The 23,281-nt window shown below is 41.0% G+C and overlaps 1 protein-coding gene across 2 annotated transcripts; it reads right to left on the reverse strand.

The window, feature by feature from the left end:
* Positions 1-1,315: 1,315 nt before the first annotated feature.
* On the reverse strand, positions 1,316-22,897 carry pomgnt2 (protein O-linked mannose N-acetylglucosaminyltransferase 2 (beta 1,4-)). Of its 2 annotated transcripts, none has more exons than XM_047361613.1 (2): positions 22,583-22,897; positions 1,316-8,775 (listed from the first exon to the last, which is right to left on the reverse strand). In XM_047361613.1, exon 2 carries the CDS (start codon positions 8,685-8,687, stop codon positions 6,879-6,881), a length of 1,809 nt encoding a protein of 602 aa, XP_047217569.1. In that variant the 5' UTR covers positions 8,688-8,775; positions 22,583-22,897; the 3' UTR covers positions 1,316-6,878. The 2 variants fall into 2 exon arrangements, with proteins under 2 accessions (XP_047217569.1, XP_047217571.1); XM_047361615.1 differs by lacking the exon at positions 22,583-22,897 and adding an exon at positions 12,998-13,021.
* Positions 22,898-23,281: the final 384 nt, after the last annotated feature.

A 23,281-nucleotide genomic window follows, 5' to 3' on the forward strand; every position in this document is an offset into this window, starting at 1 on the left:
GTCTTGATCTTAATCCCAGAGAAGATCTGTGGGCAGAAGTGATGCTTAAAATTTTATTTAATTTGTATACACACAAACATTTAGAACACTGCACATACTAGGAAAAATATATAATAAATTAATGTCACTGTAGAGAAAGTCAGGGAAGAGGTAATATTGACATGTTAAAAAAAATCTCAACATTTATTGTATAAACTAAAAAATGCTCAAAGATTTATCTGTGCTGCGAATCACTGAACTAACTAACGTCTGAGTGGGCCAACCTCTGGCACCTGTGAAGAGGTATTTCAGCCCAGGACCATTGGATCCTCTGCATTTCCTGGTTTTGTCTCAGAAACAGCATATTTGATGTCGCCCTACACGTTTTCTGTTGGATGAAGATCTTTGGTTGGCCGCTTCCAGACAATTCCAAGATCCTGCTCCAAACTGGTGTGTTTGGGGTCGTTGTCTTGCTGAAACATTAATTTTAACAGGTGCTTACACTACACAACCTCTTCAAATATTCTAACATATTCAAATAAATACGTGATCCCTGGCATGTAAAAACCAGGCCGGACACCACAGCATGAGAAACAACCCCATATCATGATCCCTGAGCCACTGTGCTTCACAGTGTACTGTGAATTGAACTCGTTTGGGGGTTATCAAACGTTCTATAACTCCTAGAACCAAAAACAACAATCCTGGTTTCATCAGTCCGATCTCTTCAGTTCAGTTATTAGCCAGATTCAACTTGTGCCGTTTTTCTCAAGAATGAGGCTTTATGGGAGTTTCTAAGTGATATCTAAGCTTTAAACAGTTATCTTCTGACTGTTCCAGGAGTCATCAGGACTATTTTCTTTCACTTCTTTATAGTTTTGGTTTCCATTTCAAAGCCTCTGAGACCATTTCAGCTGAGCAGACTCATTTTCTGTACTTCTTAATGTTTTCTGCTCTACCAATTAACTTGAATAACTGAACGCTTTTCTTCACAAATGATCGAGTTTCTTCTGATTTTCAGAGAGGAATACACTATAACCTTAATGTACATCTGCTGACTTTGTAAATGGGCCAACTGGTTTATCCCACTGACTAAACACTGAAGTAACGATTCATTTATACAGACCAGCAGCATGCATATTGTGACTGTTGGATCTGTTGGTTTTCTAATACCGTACTACCACAACTAGGAAATTAGTTGCCATGTAGAAATGGAATTGCCACCAAAAACAAATATTGATCAAGTTGGTGTATGTGGACTGCTGTCATTTTGAATACAAATTGGCACCATATAATATTTACACTGGTAATAACTCATTCAACAGGCAAAGACACATACTGTAACAATTAACTATTTATTGGTTTACACTTCGTGAAAAAAAAAATCCATCTATTTCTAGTATAGAAAACAGACATTCTGGTTTTACTCGGCACATACAGAGAGGAGTGGCAGGAGAACAAAGAAAACTAACCAACACAGATAAATATCTAATCCATCATAACCTGCACTTGCAGGAGAGTCTTCAGAGAATCTCTTAAACATGCACTGACCAAAGGAACTTCAACAGAGAAATGATGCTGGTGGCAGTGTTTTGTCCAACTTTTCATAGAACTACCTTGCTAAGTCCCATCTACCAAACACACAGACATCTTTAATTCAATGACATAAAGGAGAAGCACAGCACTGCACTTCATTAACAAATAACTTAACAGGTAACCTTGAAGTTAGGAATAAAACCTGCAGGGTTGGTAAGCGACAGTACACATTGGAGGTATACTCCTTCATTAAGTGTTTCACACCAGGCAGGAAACACCTAGTCATTACAATCAAAATGTTGCATACACTGGAGACATAATACTAATTACTGCTAGGTGGAACGACACCGCATAAAAACTGATATTAGTCTGATTTGTGCCAAATAATGAAAATAGTTAGCTTAGTGTTTGATAGTTTACAAATATTGCTGTAAGTATTTGCCCCACTACAGATTTCTTCTGTTTTTGTTTTTTTCTGTTTCAAATCATCAAACTAATGTCAGTATCACACAGTCAAATATAAGCTGAGTAAATACAAAATGCTTTTCTAAAATAATAAAAATAAAAACTATAAAACTGACCTGGCTTTATGTGAAAAAGTAATTGCCCACCATGGTGAATCCTGAACTAACTGTGATTAACCATACTGACAGCCTGATTAGAAGGAATACCTGCAGAATCAAGACATAACTAGGGTACGGGGTCAGTAATGGAACCCAGGACAGCTGTGTTAAAGAATAAAGCTTCGGTATAATATAACATGTACATAGTTCATTGTTTCTTTTTAACTGTGTAACAATAATTGCATTTTACTTGTTGCTGCCTTTGGCCAGCACTCCCTTGAAAAAAAGGTTTTTAATCTCAATAGGACTTTATTTTATTTTAGTTAACCTTTATTTAACCAGCATAAAGTTCAAATCAGAATCTCCACACCATCATAATACTGCTGTTCAACCATCATATCTTAAGTATGAAAACGATTAGAACGTAAAGGATAAGACAGGATAGAGGGTTTTAGAAATTAGATGTGATCAATTTGAGAGCCGTTTCCAGATTTTAGTGACTCACCATGACTGTTTGCCATGTACGCCATTACCAAAGTAACAACACACCTCCAACTCCTTCTTTATGATCACTTCTTTGGGGTGGCTCTAAACTCTACCATCAATATTACCCTTTGCTTTAGATTGTGTTTTTGTTATTTATCTATGTGTACAGAATACTCTTCTCTTAAAGCTTGACAAGGAGCTGAATAATTTACATGAATCTCTGTGGGAAGAGTTCCAATGAACACATGAACACTCTTAACTGTTGTTTTTCAAATGAGCTTCAGTTTCTCACGAGAAGGGAGAAAGGGCAGGTCAAGGAGACAGCGTTTGAGCTAATCGTTAAAATTTGACTACTGACTATCTGGTTTAAGAAGCTCTATGTTCCATACAAATGAGTACAAAGACCATCTGACCACATCCGTTTAACCCATCTTCTGACAAATCAGGCTGTTGACATTGATGGGAAGTCTGACAGCTGGTCCTCTACATGACTGTCCATAGCAACAGGGTGGGGCAGGGCACCACTGAAATCAGTCCATCTTCCAACACTTGCCCTAGGATCTGTAGAAGTACCTTGGGTAAGTTCAACACTTGGAGTCTTTGTACTAACTTTGGAAACATACTGTGCTCTAGGTTCTGTGTTACAAACTGCGTAACTGTTTTCTGAATCTGTCTCTTGCTATGAGTGAACCTGCCGCTTGGAGGGATCATGCAAGGATTTTACCTGGGAAGTGGGGATTTCTCCCTTTGGGGTGCAGCCGCCCTGATAACACATGTCTTCAGAACTTCAATCTCTGCTTCAGTTTCTTCAGTTCTGAGAGCTCAACTTTTGATGCATTCTCTTCCTCAAGAGCTATTTTATGGTTAATCTGTAGCTGAAAATATGTTTTAGCTTCCAGTTGTAATTTCCGCCGATCCAACAAGGTAAGCTGACCAACAAGGTAAGCTGACCAAGAACAATTAAATCTGAATCTGAAATTAAGTCTCTGTAGTCAGATTTTTAATTAAATCCACCAATTCTTGAATCTTTTCATCAAATGCAGCACGGTTTAAACTATTTAACTAATTCCACTCATCTGGAGACAAGCAGATGAGACCAGCAATAAAAAACCTTCTGCCTCAATGTCTGCAAAGTCCACAACGCATACAGCTTCAGCTATGTGGGATTCTGACTCCATCACCCTTGCCGACGCAACAAAAAACAATTGCTAAATGCAACTACAACCCTCAATCCAACAAAAGTAAGTCCAGCTATATACATCATGCATCCTAGGTGCACAAAGGAGAATTATCCCAGATCCTCCTCCCAGCAGCTGTTGGACGTTGTAACCATCACTGTTCCCAACAAGCTCAATAAGTGTTTACATCCCTGCGGTTTTTCTATTTTTTGAAAATAGTCTGATGATGTTTTTACTATTTCTTATTTTTGTTTTTAAAATTTTACCTTGTGTGAGCCTGCAGGCTGTCATTTTGACTGTCACTTTGCTGCTGGTATATCTGAATTTCCTCACTGAGGGACATTAAAGGATATTTATTTTCTATTCTTTTCTATTCTATTCTATTCTAAGAACATTACAATGACAGTAAAACCCGGTGGTGGTAGAGTGATGGTCTAGGGCTGATTTACAGCCTCAGGACCTGAACGATTTGCTGTAATTGATGAAAAAAATGAATTTTGCTCTTTTGCAGAAAATCCTGAAGGAGAAGGTCCATTAGTGTGTGATCTTGAGCTCAAGCGCATTTGACAAATGCTGTAGAACTATGGTCCGAAACACACCAGCAAGTCCACCTCCCAACGTGTTAAAAAAGGTTTTGGAGTGGCCTAGCTAAAGTCTGGACTGAAATCCAATGAAGATGCTGTGGTATTTCATTGTTCACAATGAAAGACCCTCTTATGTGGCTGAATTAGCATATTTCTACAAAGCAGAGTTGACCAAAGTTCCTCTACAGTGATGGAAAAGACCCGTTTCGAGTTACCTCAAACACTTGATGGCAGTTGTTGCTGCTAAGGGTGGAATAACCAGTCCTTAGGTTTAGGGGGTAATTACTTGTTCACATAGGGCCAGGTTGGTTTGGATAGATTTTAAAATCATCACTTGCAGACTGCATTTTGTATATACTCTGGTTATTATTGTCTGATATAAACATTTGTCTGATGGTCTGAAAAATGTAAATGACACAGAAAATGCCGAAATCTGTAATAAGGTAAATGCTTTTTCACGGCAAAGAAAATTATTAATAGAATATAATAAACCTAATAATAGGCAGTGCTTCACAGATATACAAGCTTAACAAGTCTAAAATAAGGATTTTTGTGGCATGCACTAAAACCTGTTAATGAAACTTCTTCCAAATACCTTTTAGTAGGATTTACTGTGTGCACTTCCAAACCATTTGGAAAACCTATTTAATAAGATAAACCCAGTAGGAATCTAAAATTTTAATGAGTTGCTGATATTTTTTAGAATAGCTTGATTTTGGATGTGTTATGTAAATGAAACGTTTTTGGAATTGGATAGTTGGGAAATAAAGATAAGTCAGAAAAATATAACAACCTTGCTGATCTACAACCCCAATTCCAATTAAGTCGGGACGTTGCGTAAAACATAAAAAACCAGAATAAGTTGCAAATCCTGTTTAATTCATATGCACCCAAATAAACTACAAAGACAAGAGATTTAATGTTTGAACTGTTAAACTTTATTTTTTTGCAAATATTCACTCATTTAGAATTTGATGCTTGCAAGACGTTTCAAAAAAGCTGGGAAAGCGACAACAAAAGACTGGGATAGTTAAGAAACGCTCAAAGAAAACCTGTTTGGAACATTCCACAGGTTACAACTGTGTGAGCAAATGCTCCAACAGTTTGGGAACAATGTTTCTCAATTTACAACTGTGAGGAATTTAGGGATTTCATCATCTACAGTCCATAATATCATCAAAAGATTCAGAGAATCTGGAGAAATCTCTGCACGTAAGCAGCAAGGCAGAAAACCAACACTGAATGCCCGTGACCTTTGATCTCTTAGAAGGTGCTGCATTACAGACAGACATCATTCTGTAACAGATATTACCACATGGGCTCAGGAACTCCTCAGGAAACTATCGCCAGTTAACTCAGTTCGTCGCTACATCTACAAGCGCAAGATAAAACCCTAACAGAACATCAACAGGAACAGCGCCAGCTTCTCTGGGCCCGAGCTCATCTGAGATAGAATGACCTAAAGAGGAAAAGTGTTCTGACGAGCCCACATCTTAATAGTTTTTATAAATCATGGACGTCATTTTCTCCTGGTCAACGATGAAAAGGACTATCTGGATTGTCATTAGACCAAAGTTGAAAAGCCAGCATCTGTGATGGTATGGAGGTGTGTTAGTGCCCATGGCATCATGGGTAACTTGACCATCTGTGAGGTTTTGGAGCAACATCTGCTGTCATTCAAGCAACGTCTTTTTCAGGGACGTTCTGCTTATTTCAGCAAGACACAATGCCCAGCCACATTCTGGACGTGTTACAACAGCGTGGCTTTGTAGTAAAAGAGTTCTGATACCAGACTGACCTGCCTGCAGTCCAGACCTGTCTACCATTATAAACGTTTGGTGCATTATGAAGCACAAAATATGACAACAGAGACTTCGGACTGTTGAGCAACTGAAGTTGTTCATCAAGCAAGAATGGGAAAGGTTTCCACCTACAAAGCTTCAACAGTTACTGTCCTCAGTTCCCAAACCTCACCGAGTGTTGTTAAGGAAAGATGATGTAACACAGAGGTAAACAGGCCCCTGTCCCAACTGTGTTGCAAGAATCAAATTCAACATGACTGAATATTTGCAAAAAACAATAAAGATTATCAGTTTCAACATTAAATATCTTGTCTTTATGGTATGTTCATTTGCATATAGGTTGAACAACAACGTCCCAACATTATTAGCACTGGGGTTATATAATCTTTCTCGTCTATCGCACAAAAGCTACATTGCATATTCTAAAAGGTAGAATCCAGTGTTTAGACTTGTCCTAAAATCTCATAATATTCTTCTCATAAATACATCTGCTCACTTAAGTTCTTGTAGTATCATTGGAGAATGTGCTTGAAGGTGTAAGAAATAACCTTTTAAGTCCTCATCAACAGTAGTAGAGGAGCAACCCTCCTCTGTCTTTAGCAGTCCTTCAGAAGCCAGTGTGTCACGATGTCTGCCCTGGAACTGCAAAGATTTGTTTAATACTGTTTATTTACCAAGACTGGTCAAAATGTAATCAAGCAGTCACTTCCAATGAGAAAGTAGGAAAGCAATAAGGTGGCCCTGTGTTCATTAGGTCCGACATGTTAGAACATCTGCAAATGGGCCTAAAAGGTTCTTGTTGAAGATGCACCTCACCCACACCAGGTAGGTAGTAAAGGGCTTTATGTTCTCAGAGAAAGTGTAGTTCTGTTGAGGAAGGATATAAGGCATGTAGGTGTTTTCTCCCTGCTCCTGGATCCACACCTCGTACTTCACCTCTCTCACCTTCAGGTACTTCAGATTCCACGGGATCTGCCAAGAGACTGTAAGTCTGGCCTCATGAGGGGTTTGTACTGATGTCTGACAGTGGGCTTCTCTGACCCGGCCAGGGTGGACCGTGTTGGCTATCTTTGTTTTCTTCAGGTTTGGTTTATTTTTCATGTCGTCTCTGAGGACCTTGAGGAACGATGGAATATCGACCAAAGTATCCTGGTAGATTCGGAAAAGCCACTCCGGGTTACGGCAGCACAGGTGCCTAGGGACGTCCATGCTCGCCATGATGCGTTGCTGCTCCTCTTTTTCTAAGTGGACAATACCACCTTGTTCCCATGGTCTGTCTGGATGGGTGACAGTTTTTTCTTCCATAGAGTTTCTCCAACTGGTGTAGTGAAGGTCCATGCCTGGAAGGGAGGCGAGGGTTCTATATGGGGTGTACTGCTCTGGGTTCACAGCAAACGGGAATAGCTCTACCACAGTTGCACCTCTGGGGAGGAACATCGAGGTGATAAGCTGAGCTCCATGCATGCTGACCAACATGGAGGCGGCACTGATCACCTGGATGATACTCGGAAAAGACTGTTCTTCCAAGGATACTGTGACTACTCTCATCTGGAACTCCTGGGCTAAGGCCATTATTAGCTCTGCTTCATTTAGTATTAACCTTGTTGTTGAGCGACTAAACACAGCGATGTATTCATCCTTCTTGTCTCTCTCCCTCTCTTGCTCTGAACTTCCTCCATCCCTCTCTGCCTCCTCCACCCTTGTTATATTCATTTTCTCCATCAGAGCCTTAGCAAACTGCCTGATCTCATTCCCTGAGACCAAAATGTTGGCTTTGGGCCCCTGTGGCTGAACAAACCCATACTGGTACCAGGTTGTCATTTTGGACAAACCAATGTAAGATTTAGTAAAACACATTAGCTTTCCAAAGTTCCTCAGCTGTTCTTTGAGAAGTGGCTGCTTGCTGCTGAGAAGTCGATAGAGGTCAAAGTGTGGCCCTTCACCCCATCCTTCCATGAACACGAGACGAGCCTCATCATCTAAGTCTGAGTACTGCTTCATGGTAAAGAAGGCTGGAAGAAGGTCATCATGGAATACATGCATTAGGTTATCAGGATTAAATCTGTTGAGGATCAGAGTCACATCTGGTACAAACACGGGTTTGGGCATGAACTTTAAAGCTGCCACTGGGAGATCTAAAAAGTTGAAATATTGGGTGTTGTGATCCTCTACCGAGGACAAATCCAGCAGGGCAGGTTGAAAGCGCCTGGATCCAAGGTTAGGCAGCATGATGGAGGAGTTGGAGTGGAAAAACACAAACTCCTCTGCCTCGGTGGAGTAGCACAGATAGTCAAAGCGGCAGATGCGGTCAGTGTGCATCTTGCCAGTGCACACCATGCGGGTGCCATGTTCCTGGAGAGCCTGCAGGGCGACGTGGTAGTCGATGCGGGCCTGAGAGAGCTCCTGGGACTGCTGTGTCATATGCAGCTCCTCCTCCAGCAAGGCAACATGCTCACTCAGTTTGGAGTACTTCCAAAGCAGAGCCGCAACCACAGAAACCAGCAACCCATTAAGGAGCGCACCCAAGCTCATCCTGCAGCCTGCCGCTGAAGCCCGCATCACTGCATCTGCTGAGGACCTGCTGCCCAACTCCAACTGGCCTCCAACTTCGGTGGGGGCGAGACAACATGAACTGCCAAGCAATGACCTGAGGCAGAGAGAGAAGGAGCAGAATTGAGACAATATAGAGATGCAGACAAATTAATTGGCACGCCCATTGTAAAAGTGTGTGAAAATAATCCCTGCTTATTGCAGTAACATCATCATCATACTTAACAGCTTACAAAAATACTACCTTTAATGTAGAAACATATACAGTACAGACCAAACGTTTGGACACACCTTCTAATTCAAAGAGTTTTCTTTATTTTCATGACTATGAATATTGTAGCTTCACACTGAAGGCATCAAAACTATGAATTAACACATGTGGAATTATATACTGAACAAAAAAGTGTGAAACAACTGAAAATATGTCTTATATTCTAGGTTCTTCAAAGTACCCACCTTTTGCTTTCATTACTGCTCCGCACACTCTTGGCATTCTGTTGATGAGCTTCAAGAGGTAGTCACCTGAAATGGTTTTCACTTCACAGGTGTGCCCTGTCAGGTTTAATAAGTGGGATTTCAAGCCTTATAAATGGGGTTGGGACCATCAGTTGTGTTGTGCAGGAGGTGGATACAGTACACAGCTGATAGTCCTACTGAATAGACTAAGAATTTGTATTATGCCAAGAAAAAAGCAGCTAAGTAAAGAAAATCGAGTGGCCATCATTACTTTAAGAAATGAAGGTCAGTCAGTCCGAACAATTGGGAAAACTTTGAAAGTGTCCCCAAGTGCAGTCGCAAAAACCATCAAGCGCCACAAAGAAACTGGTTCACATGAGGACCGCCCCAGGAAAGGAAGACCAAGAGTCACCTCTGCTGCGGACGATAAGTTCATCCGAGTCAACAGCCTCAGAAATCGCAGGTTAACAGCAGCTCAGATTAGAGAACAGGTCAATGCCATACAGAGTTCTAGCAGCAGACACATCTCTAGAACAACTGTTAAGAGGAGACTGTGTGAATCAGGCCTTCATGGTAAAATAGCTGCTAGGAAACCACTGCTGAGGACAGGCAACAAGCAGAAGAGACTTGTTTGGGCTAAAGAACACAAGGAATGGACATTAGACCAGTGGAAATCTGTGCTTTGGTCTGATGAGTCCAAGTCTGAGATCTTTGGTTCCAACCACCGTGTCTTTGTGCGGCGCAGAAGAGGTGAACGGATGGACTCTACATGCCTGGTTCCCACCGTGAAGCATGGAGGAGGAGGTGTGATTGTGTGGTGGTGCTTTGCTGGTGACACTGTTGGGGATTTATTCAAAATTGAAGGCATACTGAACCAGCATGGCTACCACAGCATCTTGCAGCGGCATGCTATTCCATCCGGTTTGGGTTTAGTTGGACCATCATTTATTTTTCAATAGGACAATGACCCCAAACACACCTCCAGGCTGTGTAAGGACTATTTGACCAAGAAGGAGAGTGATGGGGTGCTGCGCCAGATGATCTGGCCTCCACAGTCACCGGACCTGTACCCAATCGAGATGGTTTGGGGTGAACTGGACCGCAGAGTGAAGGCAAAAGGGCCAACAAGTGCTAAGCATCTCTGGGAACTCCTTCAAGACTGTTGGAAAACCATTTCAGGTGACTACCTCTTGAAGCTCATCAACAGAATACCAAGAGTGTGCGGAGCAGTAATGAAAGCAAAAGGTGGGTACTTTGAAGAACCTAGAATATAAGACATATTTTCAGTTGTTTCACACTTTTTTGTTCAGTATATAATTCCACATGTGTTAATTCATAGTTTTGATGCCTTCAGTGTGAAGCTACAATATTCATAGTCATGAAAATAAAGAAAACTCTTTGAATTAGAAGGTGTGTCCAAACTTTTGGTCTGTACTGTATTCATTTATTCTGTAGGTTAAAATGCATCTTATTTAAGAAAACTCACAGGTGGAACAATGGTTGGGCCCTACCTTTCATACTCTAAAATTAAAGTTGATTAGAGGTTCTAGGAACTTCTACTTCTGCATACAACATGAGAAACCCATTTCTTTTAGCCACTGGACACCAGGCTGGATGAGGATCCAGATGTATTTTTCCCCATGCACAGTAAAACCATCTCCAAGCTCACCATTATGGACAACGCACACTGGTGGCATCTGCCGCTCCAAGGCAGCGACCCGGTACGAACCTGTTCTATTCAGGAATGCAATGATAGTTAATAAAACATAACCACAAATACCACTACCTACCGGCTCAAGTAGTTGCTCTTCTGCCTTGGTAGTTCTTGTGTTGTTGTGCCGTTTTGGGTGAAACAAATACTTCAAAACTGACGGGGAAAGCCCAATTTTTGAGGTTGAAAAATATATATGACCCATAATCTCATCAATAAAAGGAAGGTGGCAAAAAGATATTGCCTAATAATTGATTTCTCCAGAGATTGGATATTCCAGTGAGAAATCTAGCTTAAGTGAAGATACAAAGAAGAAATGCTCCAGTATTATTTTGAAACTGCATAATAAATTTACATTGTGAACATTTTATGGAATGTAGGTACATTTATTTTGGTGTAGCAAGTTATTTATGTGTACGCTACCAATGTGCATAAAATGCACAGAACTTTTCTGATGCTTCCAATGTGCATTAAAGTTGTAATTTGACACACATCAAAAGAAGCGCCGTGCCTCTCGAGATGTGCGATGCCCTTGAACAACCTGCAGCAAAGAGAGGCATCTTAGGTTCACCACATATGACAACCATTAGGCCATCTACATGCCAACTGATTGTTCGGGAGTGATACCAGAAAAACTTATTTTCTTTCCTACTATCACAAGCAGAAGGCGTTTCTTTATATGCATTTTTGTCTCTTCTTGTGTACTCATCTATTTATGAAATATCATGGCCCAAGTACTGTTCTAATCTCAAGTGTGCTCCAAGTGCCCAAATGTATACTTTCTTTGCCCATTTTATCGAGGATGCATCGATGGTTCATCTTTCAGTGGACGAGCCCAGCAATGCATCCCACAATGCGTTATGCCACCAGCCAAGGAAAATGGAGAAGGTGAGTGGAGAAAGTTATAATTTTTTTAAACAACCAGTCATTTGCCACAAAAAGTAGTTTTACAATTAGGGTCAGAGGGTAGAGGTTGAAACTTCATCTATGCCATCTGTCAATCAAGAATGGGCCTGCTGAGCTTTTGAAGCAGCACATAGATAGTCATAATCATAAAACCAGCTATTGGTCACTTTGGCAGTGTGGACAGGTGCCAAGTTCTGCTGGAAAATTAGTGCTCTAGAGTTTCCTGGTAGATATAAAAACCCAGTGGACCAACACCAACAAATGACATGGCTCCCCGAATCATTCCTGACTGTGGAAACCTAATGCTGGACATCAAACAACGTTGATTCTGTGCCTCTCCACTCTTCCTCCAGACTCTGGGACATTGATTCCCAAGGAATGCAACATTTCTAGCTCATGTGTCTGATTCATTTGTGCTTATTGGGTCTAAATGTGCCAACTCCAGCCTCAGTCCACTCCTTGTGGAGCCTCCTCCAAATTTTTGAATGGATTTTGCTTAACAATCCTCACAAGGCTGCAGTTCTTCCTGTTGCACCTTTGACAACCTTTGACAAATGACAACTTTAGCTCATTATTGTTAGATTTAAGGTAGTACTGACACCTATTCCCAATTAATTATGTATATTTGTCAAATTAATATTTCCTTATTCATTATTTTACTATCCATTATGAATGTTAAAATGATATTTGGTAGGACCCACTATGGAATGAGCGGTAGAAAATGACTGACTGACTGACTATTTTATTAACATTTCAGCTGTCAGGCATTCACACTCAGCATGTTGATAGCATATTCGGCCCCAAGATATGCTTGGTGGCATTGTGGTGGTACTCTGTATAAAAAGAAAATGGAACCAGGAAAATGTGGGATAATTGTCATTTATATCTCCATTACATAGTTCAGCAATAATATTCCAAATAACCATTTCTTGGTATTGTGCAACTCCAATTCATGTTCTTATTTGTGTGTGAGATTTTGCTAAGACAGAAATTTATTTAGCACTTCTTTACAAATGGGGGTACCAATGAATGTGGATGTGTCTGTAGGTTGAAGAGAGTAAATACAAGTCCAAATTAAAATGTCAACAAATATTCTGAATAAATTAAACCAACCGTCTGAGTAAAAAATGGACACGACACTGATTTGCAGTTAGGAAAACCAACAAATCCATACACAGAGCACATTCCAGCAGGACTCCTTATATAAAATGGATCTAGACATCCATCAGGTAGCTTCAGCTCTTACCCTTGGGAAAGGTGTCCATTTACTTCAACAACCAGTCTCCTGCCCTTGCTTCCCATCCCCCCCACCCTGATATGTTAGGACAAATGAGACTGCGAGCAGACACAGAGAAAGGAACGTTGCTCTCAGCTCTCCTCATCTGCATAGTGAGGGAACAAGTGAGTCGTTCAGAGATGCCAAATGAAAGGAACAGCTAATGGCCAGCAGCTGCCTGCACACAGAAGGCAACTGGCATGCTAAATATCCCTTTAAGTGCTAGTTTAATTAGCTAAACAGACATCATCAAATTGTTCTACTCCACTCATTGTCATGCAGTCACTAATATTGATAAATAGAACTACAGAGGAGGGAAATAAGGGAATATCTGTCAGAAGCTGGCCTCTTAGCAGGAAGTGAATCAGCTCAAACTAAACTATGGCAAGAGTCTCTGAACATCCACTGAAATCTTACATCTGACAAAATTTCTATTAATGCACTAAGCTTTGAACAAAATGTCCCTTTATTGTTTAGACTGAATCATTCTGCTAATGTTACCGTCTTGCATGTTTTGCACCCTTGTTGCTGCAATCCCATCCAGTGCTCCTACTCCACTCTCTTCCCTGCTGTTTCCGTTCTCCAGGAGCCCGTCACAGTCCCTGAGCTATTTTTGACATTCATGCGTGTGCAATGACACTGGCAAGAGGGTCACCTTTTGAATTCAAACTGAATGACAACAGACAAGCACAATCCAGACAAATTGAAATGCAGCAATGACAAACTGGGTCTGTAAAAGATAACAGAAAGACTCACTCATCCATTGTCAACTTGAATATTTAACTGAGAAGGGTAGTTACTGGATCAAACATTTCCTCTAAGCACTGGTATTGAGGTCCAACTGTGGCTCAGTGGGTAGTGTAGTCTTGTAATCTGAGTCACATGTCAATGTGCCCCTGGGCAAGGCACTTAGCCCCAAGTTGTCTACAGATCTGTCTATAAGTGTATGAATGTGTTTGTGGCTGAATGTGGCTCTAGTGTAAAGGGCTCTTAGTGGACAGTATGACTAGAAAAGATCTAAATATATTCAGTCCATTTACCATTTATTAAAATATTTGTCACAGAGGTGAAGTCTGTACTAGGTAGTGTCTTCCAGTTGTTATACAACAGTGGTTTCCAAACGTTTTTTCATACAGACCAGAAAGTACTCACGGTTTACTTTTTTTTTAAAACTAAAACCACATAACATTGTGTTTTTTTTACCTGCTCAACAGTAAACAGTAATATTTTAACAAGACAAATAACATAGTCTGACTTTTTTGTATGAAATGCATTTTGCTAGATGTGCATATTTTTCCATCATTAGAATGGAAAGTGGCTAAATTCAGGTGTATTAGCAGCAAAATGACTATAAAATTAGCAGCGTTGTGTAAAACGATACAGTTATGAAAATGCGACATAGTGCTATGAAAGAAAGTAGAGACAGCTGCAGAAGCAGGAGTCTGTGGTGCCTAATGAGAGCTGATCTTCCATTTATGCATTGCTCAAGTGAGTGCCGCAAGTTGAAAGTCATGGCCCTTTAGATCCACAAAGGGCCAGGATCTCAGCGGATCAGCTTGTATGATGTGAAAAGACAAAGTAATCCATGATGGGGGGGTTTGAGGTTACCTGGTTAGTGTGGAACAATAATCTGAAAGCAGCTTCTGCCTCCTGGAGGGTTACTGGCTTAGCATGCCTGTGGAGATAAGTGCTCTGATGATCTGGTGGAGATGGTGCTTGTTAGTCTGGGGGCTCTGATGCATTTAAATTTGAATCCTGAAAAGCAACAGTGAAGAGTACTGTGGCAGAGAGATAGCTGCACAGTCACACCCTGTGTTCATCGTTTTGTGCAGATTTCCAGCCCTCTCTCTACAGAGTAACTCTTTTTCAATGACAGCACTCAAAAACCACGATTAAAACAGAGCAGAGTGTAGCATTGGAGTCTCGACCTGTGTTCCCTTTTCTTTTGGATGCCTAAATGAGGAGCTCCTCTGACAGTGATAGTGTTTCTTCATTTGTTGTCATTAGTATTTTTGGACCTGAATGTGGTCTGTCAGCTTGGATCGAGCTACCTGAAGCTCAGTGTGGCACTGAGGCGTATGAACAGCCCAGCAGCCATTACCTGGATGTAACAAGACAAGCCTCATACCCTTTGTCTCACTTTGCAATTCTTTCTTCTTCATGTTAGGACACTGTTAAAGCCTTGCAATCTGGTCTTGCGCGAGGAAGGACAAAAATGCTTGCTCCCTGATAACTGCCAGTGAGTGTAAGAAAATGCCCACTGTCTATATTTGACCACCCACATGTCTCACTACTCGTCTATTTCTAAGTAAGACTAAGTACTTACAAGACTGAACAGGTGTCATTCTGGGGACAAAGCAGCACTCTGGGGTTGTAACACTAGCATAAAAACAGGTAAAAACACAAAGAGAGATTTCAGTCTTGATGCCATATTTAAAACTGACTAGCAGAAAAATGGAACTAGAACGGGTCCACACTGATGTGAATCATTTGCAAAACTATATTTGTCAGCTGCACCTTTTGGATTGTTTTTCGAGTTACTACTACTGGCAGTGTGATGGTCTGGGGCTGCTTTGCTGTCTCAGGACCTGGATGACGTGCAGTAATTTATGGAGCCATTAATTCTGCTCTCTACCTAAAAGTCCTGAAGGAGCATGTCCAACCATCATTATTTCATCGCCAGCTATTTCTGCATCACAAAACAAACATAAATAAGCAGGAGCAAATCAAATGAACACATAACTAGGATTAGAGTTTAGACAAAGATAAGACTTTCAAAAACACTTTGCATCGCAGTTTTTGCCCGACGGTGAACATCCCTCATTAACATATATGATGGAAGATGACGTTGCAGGAGTAGCATTCACTCCTCCAGGATGAGCATTATTATTATTATTATTACTATCATCATTATTTTATTTATTTATAAAGCACTTTATAAACCAAAAGGCAACTAATATGCACTTGTCGTGCAATTTGAAGACTCCATTGTCATGTAGACGGGAAAAATAGAAGCTTTCTTATGGGGAAGGCCTGGTCCGTTCACAGTATGAGAGAAAATTAAGGAGAAATAAATGCGCATGCGCACAACATAATGGCTGCCAACCAGTTTAAAACCCTAAGAAGAAGCTATCAATAATAACAATGGCGGATTGTGCTGCTAACGCTTTTGGAATTTTCTCCGCCATTTTTTGAGCAGGGAATGTTTGTGCATGCATACCGCCTACTAGTGTCGTGACGGGGGAATTACACTTTTTTCACATCTACTGTTGCCGTATAAATAGCATTTAACGTTGTCATGTAGATGTGTTAACAGACACGGGGAAAAAAATCCCATTTTAAATGGATTGTTGTCGTGTAAACAGGGCCTTATGTATTGCTGAATGGATCTTTGGAACAGATTTGGAAAGCTGGCCTTTCTGACTTGATCACCAAAGAACCTTCACATTAAAATCTTCATGAACATACATTTACAGTCATATTTAATAAATTAGAACATGTGTTCCAGTGAGGTTTGTTTGTGAGATTAAAAGTAATTTTTTTAAATAACAGCCCTAAAGCAGATATAAAACCTACCTTTTAAAAAGTTCATATAATAAAGTTTTTTATTGGTCTGATGTAATATTCTCATCTTAAATGTCAGAAAATCACAATTAACAGAAATAAAGGTTTGAAAACATCAGTTTGTGTGCAACTAATCTATATAATGTGCTTTACTTAATGAGCCAAGTTATTGAAATAAATGAACTTTTCACCAATATTCTAATTTATTGAATGGGTCTGTATGTGCATCTTTCTAGAAGAATGGTATGAAGTTAATAGTAATCTTGTTTTTAACAAAGCACTGAACCACACGCTGGGTTTGAATACATTCAACATAAAAAAAGTGTAATTATTGGGCTCACAGCACTTAATAATTACAATTAGTTAATTATCATTAATAATTGATCATTTTTAACCAAAACCACCCTAAAAGTCAATAACTAAATAATGCATGGCTTATTGGCCGGTTTAGATTATGAAGGGCAGTTATTTTGCCTCAGTGTTACAAATGGAAAACAGGAGTAATCGTGCGTCTCCGGTGCTTTACTGGCGCTTTCAGAGGGAGATGACAGGTTGAGTATTTAACGGTCATCCCTGAGCTGGGCCATGCCAGCCATATGGGTCGACCTCATCAGTGTGTTACTCACCTATAACAAATTCCGCTAAATTGTGGCTCTCATTTGCAGCGATGAGCCGATTTCCGAATGTAATCAGAGCTATGGACTACACTCAAACTGCTATAAGGGCCCCATCTGTAAGTGAATATGAATTTATGAATAGAAGGCATTTTTATTCAATATATGTGCAACCTATTTATGACGCGCTAACGGTTCTCAATAATGCAATGGGACGTTGGCTTCCTCAGGTCATGATTTCTTTATAAATTCTTTTTAACAATTTGTTCTGCAGGCCCGTCATGATATGACGTCGTTTATACCCACCCTTCGAAGCTGACATGATTTTAGAAAGCTTTACTGTTAGCGACCGCACAGGATCATAGGGCGAAAGGAAGCCGGAACAGACTCAGCGCATGCGCTATAGCCGACATAAAACAACAAGGAGGGAGTCCATATGTCAAAGGGCCGATACGCCCATAAAGAATGAGCATATCGGTCTTATTTCGGCGTTTTTATTCTGCGCTGTCGAGAACCCTAGTCCTGAATGGTTTAAAAGATTTAAAGTATTTCACATAGAGTGTGTAGTGACAGTCTTCCTAATAGAAATATGGGATGAATATTCGTATAATTATAATCATCAGCAATGAGTTGTAATTGAGCTTAGTGCAATAGCTAGAGAGCCATGTGGATTTGATGCAGACATTGTAGAACTTAAACAGGTTCGAGCCGACGACCTTTTTATTTTAAGTCAGGTTTGAATCGCTGATGTCATTCAAGTAGCTGTAGGTTTGTTGTGATTCACCACAAACATCCTTCATGGTGTGTAGACACAGTTTCTCTTAGTGTTTTTCTGCCGACAGGAACCGGTTCTTTGACTGTCACAGCAACGTTGCCATGGTTATTTGGACACACAAGTCTCAGGATTTCACCCCACCGCAAACTTTTAGTATGAAAGCTGCGCACTCTTTCGTACATGAGGCCCCAGAACATCTCAAACTTTCTTTGACAACAAAATGACTGTTCTCCACCACAGTCACCAGACCATCTTTGGGAGCAGGAAATTCATGTCATGGATTTCTAACCAGCAAACCTGCAGAAATTATGTGATGCTAAATTTAGCTGTTTAAATCTTTAAAACATGCTTTTACCAAACAATGCTAATTACCTTACACACATAAATTATTTCATTCTTTCATTTTAATTATTTGTTGTTATATGTTGCCATTTAATTCTAACCTAGGTCGTATGTTAAAACATGGTGTATGACGGTATAAGAACCCTTCATTAAACTGCAGGTGACTTTAAATGTATTTTTTATATATTTATTAAAAATGTCACTATGTCTTGACAGTACAATATGAAACAGATGATCTGTGAAGAAATTAAGCTCCTCTGGCTCCTTCCAGTGGTTCTACTCCACCTTGCAGAAATAGACCGCTCCCGGTCAGAAACAACCAATCAGAGCCAGGTGTAATGTCTTAGCATTGACATTTCCTAATACTCACACTATACCCTACACCCCTCTATGAAGTGTGTACTTTGTAAAAGTGCATGTAGGGGTTGAAGTGCGCAGGTTACAAGCGTGCAAAATTGGAGAATTGGGACAGTAGGGGTTACGTCATCGACTTGCACCTCTGCACCGTAACTGCAACATCAAAAAGGGCGGGAACCAGCGCTGTTTTCACAGTCTTGTTGCTAAAAAAACGATTTAAAACTGCAACAAGCAATTGTTTTGAGGAGAAGAAAATGCAGGAAGCGAAGGAGGATTATACACCAGACTCTCGCCACGCCAGTGTTTGTTTGTAAGGTAACTTCAGTCTTATGGCCTACTGACTGCCCAGAATCACTCTGAACCCAATGGTATCTTACAATGTTGAGCCTGGAAAACCAGTAAAAAATATATTTGTCGGTTTGCCGTGTAAAGTTTACGCAGTTCTTATTATTCTGATTTGAGGGCTGGTTACGTTGATGGTTGTGATTGGTTTTTGCTCAGACCGTCATCTGCAGCAGTGAATTGTTGGTAATATACTTCGGCGCTTAGATGCGGGCTTCGCCAAAGGGCGGATGTGGGGCATGAAGGGGGCGGGGCTAAGGACGACTCTGGAGAATTGGGACACACTAGGCACTTGAACCCATCAACGAGAACCCGCAATTCAGGGACACAAGGGTGGAAGTGCGGGTATTGGGACAGGGCCGCTCGTGTACGCGCTGCTCCCACCGCTCCCCCACTCAGTGGTGCAGCTGGGCTAATGATATGGGTAGGTCATAATGATTCATCCCTACCAGTGAATGCCCCATAGCAGTTTATCTGCCATCATCGGTGGCTTTAGTAGCCTGCGCGTTCATGGCAGACTCCACTGTGGGGGAGGAGCTGTGGAGGGAGGGAGGGTACAGCACAGCAGCAAGCAAGGGGGAACCTGTAAGGTGTGTTTGTTCAAATGGTCAGGCTAAGTCTACAATTTTCTCAGAACTCCCCACTGCAGCAATAAGCAGCATTTGTTTAGGCCTACTGTTATCCGTAAAAACTGCCAAGTGGCGATATTATGGCGCCATAAAATGAAAGACTTGTTGGAGAGGTGTAGACTCAAATTTCACACTTGGACTAAAATTGCACAAATGTCACAAAAACAAATCAACTTATATTGGTTGTTGTTTATAAACAAACTTTATCTCATGTAATCAGGAGTGAAAGCTCTGATGATTGCTGCACTGCATGCACTTATCGTCCTGTTAAAGGGTGGCTTGATTTATTAGCCAGTGCTTCACATAAAGGTCCACACAGGTGTCTCCAACTGAAATCTGTATTAACAAACTTTTGTTTGTATTGGAGCAAAATAAACGTATCTTGTTCTATCACTCCTATGCCCTGTCCCAATACTCGCACTTCCACCCTTGTGTCCCTGAATTGCGTATTCCCGTTGATGGGTTCGAGTGCGTAGTGCGTCTCAATTCTCCAGAGTGGTCCTTAGCCCCGCCCCCTTTGTGCCCCACATCCGCCCTACGGCGAAGCCCGCATCGAAGCATTGTTCCCTGCTGCAGATGACGTTCTGAGCAAAAACCAATCACAACCGTCAAAGTAACCAGCCATCAAATCAGAATAATAAGAACTGCGTAAACTTTAGACAGCAAGCCGACAAATGTATTTTTTTACTGGTTTTCCAGGCTCAACATTGTAAGATACCATTGGGTTCAGAGTGATTCTGGGCAGTCAGTAGGTCATAACACTTTAGTTACCTTTCAAACAAACACTGGCGTGGCGAGAGTCTGGTGTATAATCCTCCTTTGCTTCCTGCACTTTCTTCTCCTCAAAACAATTGCTTGTTGCAGTTTTAAATCGTTTTTTTAGCAACAAGACTGTGAAAACAGCGCTGGTTCCCGCCCTTTTTGATGTTGCAGTTACGGTGCAGAGGTGCAAGTCGATGACGTAACCCCTGCTGTCCCAATTCTCCAATTTTGCACACTTGTAACTTGCGCACTTCAACCCCTACATGCACTTTTACAAAGTACACACTTCATAGAGGGGCGCTTATCAAAATAAAAGCACTTCCTGTTGTGTATATTCCAAAATGTAACTCTTATTCACTCACTACACTGCAGCTCTCTCCTGTGTTATAATTCATAGCGTAGCCTAGAACATTTTTACTGTTTAAACTTCCCAACTGAAGTTTTACCGCCAGGTTTAAAACAGTGTTTCCCAATAGTCTTAAACCCCAGATAGTGAATTATACAACGAGGGGACAATATGAACACAGCGGCTTTTAAATACGCCAATACAAACAGAAAATAAAACATATTTTGACAAATTAAAAGATTTCTTAACAGGTTTCCATTCATTTCGAATATTCTTCTTTGAACAAGAAAGTATATTTAGATGCTTTATCAATCATCAAAACTAACTGTTGACAGCGATGCAGTGACTAAATTTAGTTGAGAAAATTTTATTTTAGTCAGACTTCCAATCACCAACGATCAATAATAATTTATTGTCCTTCGGTGTTCACACAGGAAATTCCCGTGTCACAAAAGGCTCACATCAGCAAGAGAAATATGTCTTGTGAATGTCTCTGCTGGGATTCAGAGATGACCTGTGGTCCCCGTGATCAGCTGGCTGCAGGACTTAAACCATAAACATAATTGTTTCTGAACACTCTAAAACAAATTAGCCAACATATATGGGTTCTTCTGTTATAGTTTAGACAGTAATGATGACAGGAAGATGTCTGAAACACATTTTATGTGTAGAGCCTCATGCCAGTGCTGCAGCACCCCTCCACCGGTTCCTCAATGCTGTCTAAAGTTCACACAGAAGTGAACATTTGGTCGGGCCAAGAGGCACTGTCCGGATGGCAGGAGAACAAGTTAAAGAGGAACCTTCCGGACACATCCCATCAGACTGCAGCACCACTTTGTGCCACCAGGATGCTCTGAACAGGCTACTTCAACCCAAATGTTCCGTTTTCTCCTGGTTATTGACTTCTATTTTGACTCAACGTGTTTTCTAATTTTTAACACTAAGGGTATACTGCTGATTTGTCTTAAATAATCATATTAAAGCCAATGACGTTTACTTTTGATGCATACTGACTGGAGAACAGTGGTTTGTACTGTTTCACTTCTGAAATCAAACTGCAGGGCAGGCAGGAAATGTATACAGCTCTGTCTAGATGTGCAAAAAAGATGTATTCTGAAGATGTGTAACAGCCACAGAAAATATTCCTTCTGTTCCTTCACAGTGTTTGGCGCCCTGGTAAGGACATGGACGCTAAAGAGAAATGTCTTGTGAACATCTCTGCTGGGATTCAGAGATGACTTGTGGTCCCCGTGAACATCTCTGCTGCTTTTCTACATACTCATCCTTTGTTTCACAATCTACCCATGGGGGGGGGGGGGGGGGGGGGGGGGGCTACGGTTCTGAAAAGCTCAATCTGAGTCTCACAGTTCCAGTAGTGTTTAGAAACTCCACTTGTTTCTGTTTGTGATGGTAGGAAAAAAATGTTTTTTTTTTTTTCTGGCATCACTCCTCAACAACCAGATGGCTTGTAGATGGAGTCTAATGGTTGTCATGGAGATGTGCTGAACCCAAGATGCCTCTTTTTGCTGCAGGTCTCCAACAGTGAGTTTTAGAGCTCCTTACCATCCCCCTCATGGTGTGTAGGGAAAGCCTGATGGGACTGTTCTGCTGTGCCAATAATTAAAAACAATTATTTCTTAACTTTCTTTCTAAATACATCCGTGTGAGATTATGCCAGCGCAATAAAAGATGAATTTATATTTAGACTTTTTAAACAAATTTATGAAGGATTGACAATAACGTGACCAGAACTGGACTTAAACAACTCGCTCCTGTTGTACACATGCAACACAAGCATCCGGCTGTGTCTGCAGCAGCTCTTACCTGCAGCCCCAGAGACACTGCTGCCTGTGCGGCTCTGTGAGGACAGTCCGGAGGTTAGCTCATTCAGGCATCAATCAGCTCTTCAGTCTAGAACCCCCACCTGAAGAAAGGAGAACCCCGGAAAACAGGGGGGGAAACACCGGCTTGTTCAGTCACAGAGACCCACGACACTGACCCTGCAGCGGGTCCCGGCCGGCCGGGCTATTAGGAAAATAGAGACAGAAATACGGGCTGCAGAGATGCTCGGAAAAGCGACAGGAGTCTGAGTGCAGACGCTGTATCTAGCGGAGCTCCACAGGAAGCTCCGCTGGACATCGAAAATACGTCATCTTCTTCTTCTTTTGATTTTATTGGCGGTTGGCAAACTGATTTGAATGCATTACTGCCACCCACTGGACTGGAGTGTGGATCTGGAGAATAGGCAGGGGATAAAAGGATTCGATTAAAAAATCTTTTTGCCTTTAGGAACGAAATAACCTGGTTGTATATGTTAGCTGATTTAACTTCTAAGAGCCCAGATAATGTGAAGGTTTTCCCTTCTTAGTGACCGAAAAAGATTATCTCTGTGAAATCTATATTTATTATAGTGAAGCGTTGCATGTTCCACTGTCTCTGACTGATTGCAATAACAATAATAAGTGCATGTTCCTGTTGTATGCCTGCCTATTTTAAATAGTGTAGTTGAGACCTGAGTGTCCT

This window comes from Girardinichthys multiradiatus, chromosome 3 (assembly GCF_021462225.1).
Source record: "Girardinichthys multiradiatus isolate DD_20200921_A chromosome 3, DD_fGirMul_XY1, whole genome shotgun sequence".
Classification (NCBI taxonomy): Eukaryota; Metazoa; Chordata; class Actinopteri; order Cyprinodontiformes; family Goodeidae; genus Girardinichthys; species Girardinichthys multiradiatus.

Excerpts from the sequence above, each read along its gene's own strand:
- pomgnt2 (XM_047361613.1), bottom strand. The coding sequence starts at position 8,687 with ATGCGGGCTTCAGCGGCAGGCTGCAGGATGAGCTTGGGTGCGCTCCTT.